We start from the raw sequence: 2,721 nt of genomic DNA, 5'->3' as shown, positions 1-2,721 counted from the left end.
AACAAGAATGATAAATCATACAATTCCGTGAAGAAAATTAATTACATCAGACAGAATTACAACAAATATGGGGTACTTTTTTCTTTAAACAATTAAAACAAATAAGTTTAATTAATTAATAATCATTTAGCTTTGTAATAAAAAAGCACCTAATAACATAATAATAATAATAATAATAATAATAATAATAATAATAATAATAATAATAATAATAATAATAATAATAATAATAATAATAATAATATTTGACCAAAAATAGCACCTCCTTTGGGCCTGCAGTACTTTTATTATCTGATTGACCATTATTATCCACACCTTACGAATTTGTATCCGCACCCTTTACAAACATATAGTCCACCTATGCAGCGGTTATAATTTTATTAGAATATTAATAGGATTTTTCCTTGAATCAGAATATATACATTGGTTTCTCTCACTCTTAAAAAAAATGCATCATCTTCAACAAATAAACAACTCTCTACAAGGTATCTCTCTCTCTTTTCTGTTTCTTGGTTTTTCCAGTTCTGTTGTTCTATCATGTTACTACTACCGTTTCATTCTATTCACTCATTATTCCCAACCTGAACTATTTTCACAATTTCATAATCGTTTTAGACGTCTGTTTTCAAAACCCTAGCGACTCTTGATCTTTTATTTATCGGAGAAAAACCCTAGTTTTTTCTTTGCTTGTTCAATTTTGTATTCAACTCAATAACTCTGCAAAGAATTGCAATTTCCTATCTCAATAATATGTTTTAAATTGTGCTGGCAGTTATGTTTTGATCCTTGTAATTGTGAAAATAATTACAGACAACATAAACATGGTTGTGGCTGATGCGCCGATGTGTGTTTGCTTAATTGAACCCTAGAGGATGATCTTATTTCTTATCCATCACTTTCTGTTGTCAATCATAGATTGCAAAAGATAGTGGATTAAGGTTCGTTTTACCTTTTAAGTGGAAATTTGGAAAGAAAGTTTAGTCATCAGAAATTCTTACAACTGCATACTGTGGTGGAAGTTGGGGGAACCAGAATCCTAGCTTTAGTTAGTCAATTAGTGGAAGAGATATGAATTTTCTACCCAATTTTCATTACTGAATGCATGCATCAGATGTGGTATTTGCATATCTGTTTTTTTCATATATTGCTTGTCATTGGGATGACATTTCTTTTGTGTCGACTATTCATGAAAATATTTTTAACTGAGGTTGCATATTAATGAAACGGGTTACTATACTATGTGTGATTGGTACATGCGGCATGATGGTTTATTATTTTGCTGACTTGTATCTCTTTGGACTTGTAGCAATGGATGTTGAAGAAGCAGATAACCAAGTTTTTTCTTTTCCTGTCTCTCTCAATCCCATAGTTTCTCAGCAGAATGGAGTTTTTTCTCCAGATGATCTTGCTTGGGTTGATTCCTGCCTAAATAAGGATTCCGATATTTCAGAAACTGATTGGTCCCCTCTCAGGGATGCTCTGTTTGAAATTATCAGTTCCCAATCCCGATCATTCAGGGTTGATGGTAGAGAGGACAGTGAAAATCACCACTACAGTAAGGAGAAAAACATTACTTCAGAACATATTCATGAATCTTCGACTTCTAATGCAAATTGCTTACAAAACCGTTCTTCAACTTATAATGTTGAGCTAGTAAGAATGGCTAATGAAACAAGCACTGATGAAACTCTAGATGATGAACTGACTGGGCCGACTTTGTCGTCGTCTTCAACTTTCGAAGGAGATCCTTTTCTGCCAACTTATAATGAAGACCTAAAGCAGAATATTTTTGCAACTTATGAGATGGAACATGCATCTGAGAATATCTTCGAAGTCTGGGATTTGGATTGTCCAACTGATGAGATGGAGGAGGCATCTGATAACATCTTCAAAGTATGGGATTTGGACATTCCAGTTGAGGAAGGTGAACTTGTTAAACAGTTGAAGAAAGCTCTGTCAGAGAATTCTTTGAAGACAGCGCCGTCTGGTTTTGATGATTCGGAAAAAGGGAAGGACTTGAAGGAAGGGTCGCTTGATGATCTTATTGCTGGCAAGGACTTGAATGAAGGGCCACTTGATGATCTTATTGCTGGCATTGCTGAGTTGTCTTTAAATAAAAAAGTTTAGCGTTTCGGTGATTTTCTTTTAGATTCTAATCTGTTTTCGCTCTATATTTAGAGCAATGTGTTTGATGTTATCTGTCATTGATGTACAGGGATTATTATTACATTACAAAGATGCAATAGTAATATTTTACCGTTAATTCTAAAACAAATACTAATAATAGTTGAGAAATACAAATCAGACCTTTAAAATATTTTAGGGAGTGAATCATGTTGAAATTTGTCTTTAGTTCTTACTTGGAAGAGGTAATAACTAATAGTGGTGCCATGTTCTGAATACACTGCTTCTCTTTTCTCATTCTCTCACATAACATTCTGCAAATGAGTTCTTTAGAACATTAACTAGTTACATTTGAAAGACTCTATGTACAATCACTCAGTTATGGAAATAACAGTTATCTGTAAAACAGTAATGATGTCTGGAGGAGAATAAGGAATCTCAAAATTCAAGATAGGAGGAAGACTTTTGTTTGGAGGATGAAGACTTTTGTTTTGCTATTGGGTGGAGCCGAGTGTAATTTGTGTGGGAATGTGTGCGAGTCTACTCTATTCAAGGACTGTCGTAAAGCTAGATAGCATGAAGATGTTTGTCTGGCTG

The 2,721-nt window shown here is 33.7% G+C and overlaps 1 protein-coding gene across 2 annotated transcripts; it reads left to right on the top strand.

Moving 5' to 3' along the window:
• The first annotated feature begins 352 nt into the window (after positions 1-352).
• LOC127075444 (uncharacterized) lies at positions 353-2,263 on the top strand. 2 transcript variants are annotated; one of them, XM_051016904.1, is made up of 3 exons: positions 452-485; positions 811-938; positions 1,307-2,263. In XM_051016904.1, exon 3 carries the CDS (start codon positions 1,309-1,311, stop codon positions 2,125-2,127), a length of 819 nt encoding a protein of 272 aa, XP_050872861.1. In that variant the 5' UTR covers positions 452-485; positions 811-938; positions 1,307-1,308; the 3' UTR covers positions 2,128-2,263. The 2 variants fall into 2 exon arrangements, with proteins under 2 accessions (XP_050872860.1, XP_050872861.1); XM_051016903.1 differs by lacking the exon at positions 811-938 and having other exon boundaries at positions 353-485.
• The last annotated feature ends 458 nt before the right edge of the window (positions 2,264-2,721 follow it).

Source organism: Lathyrus oleraceus, chromosome 4 (assembly GCF_024323335.1).
Source record: "Lathyrus oleraceus cultivar Zhongwan6 chromosome 4, CAAS_Psat_ZW6_1.0, whole genome shotgun sequence".
Taxonomy (NCBI): Eukaryota; Viridiplantae; Streptophyta; class Magnoliopsida; order Fabales; family Fabaceae; genus Lathyrus; species Lathyrus oleraceus.
The sequence above is the reverse complement of the archived record's forward strand: the minus strand, read 5'-3'. Positions and strand labels throughout refer to the sequence as shown.

What these genes read in the sequence shown, in the direction of transcription:
- LOC127075444 (XM_051016903.1), top strand. Translation starts at nt 449, where the DNA reads ATGCATCATCTTCAACAAATAAACAACTCTCTACAAG. An exon ending in AATAAACAACTCTCTACAAG is followed by an intron (nt 486 to 1,306) that starts GTATCTCTCTCT and finishes TTGGACTTGTAG; the next exon opens with CAATGGATGTTGAAGAAGCA.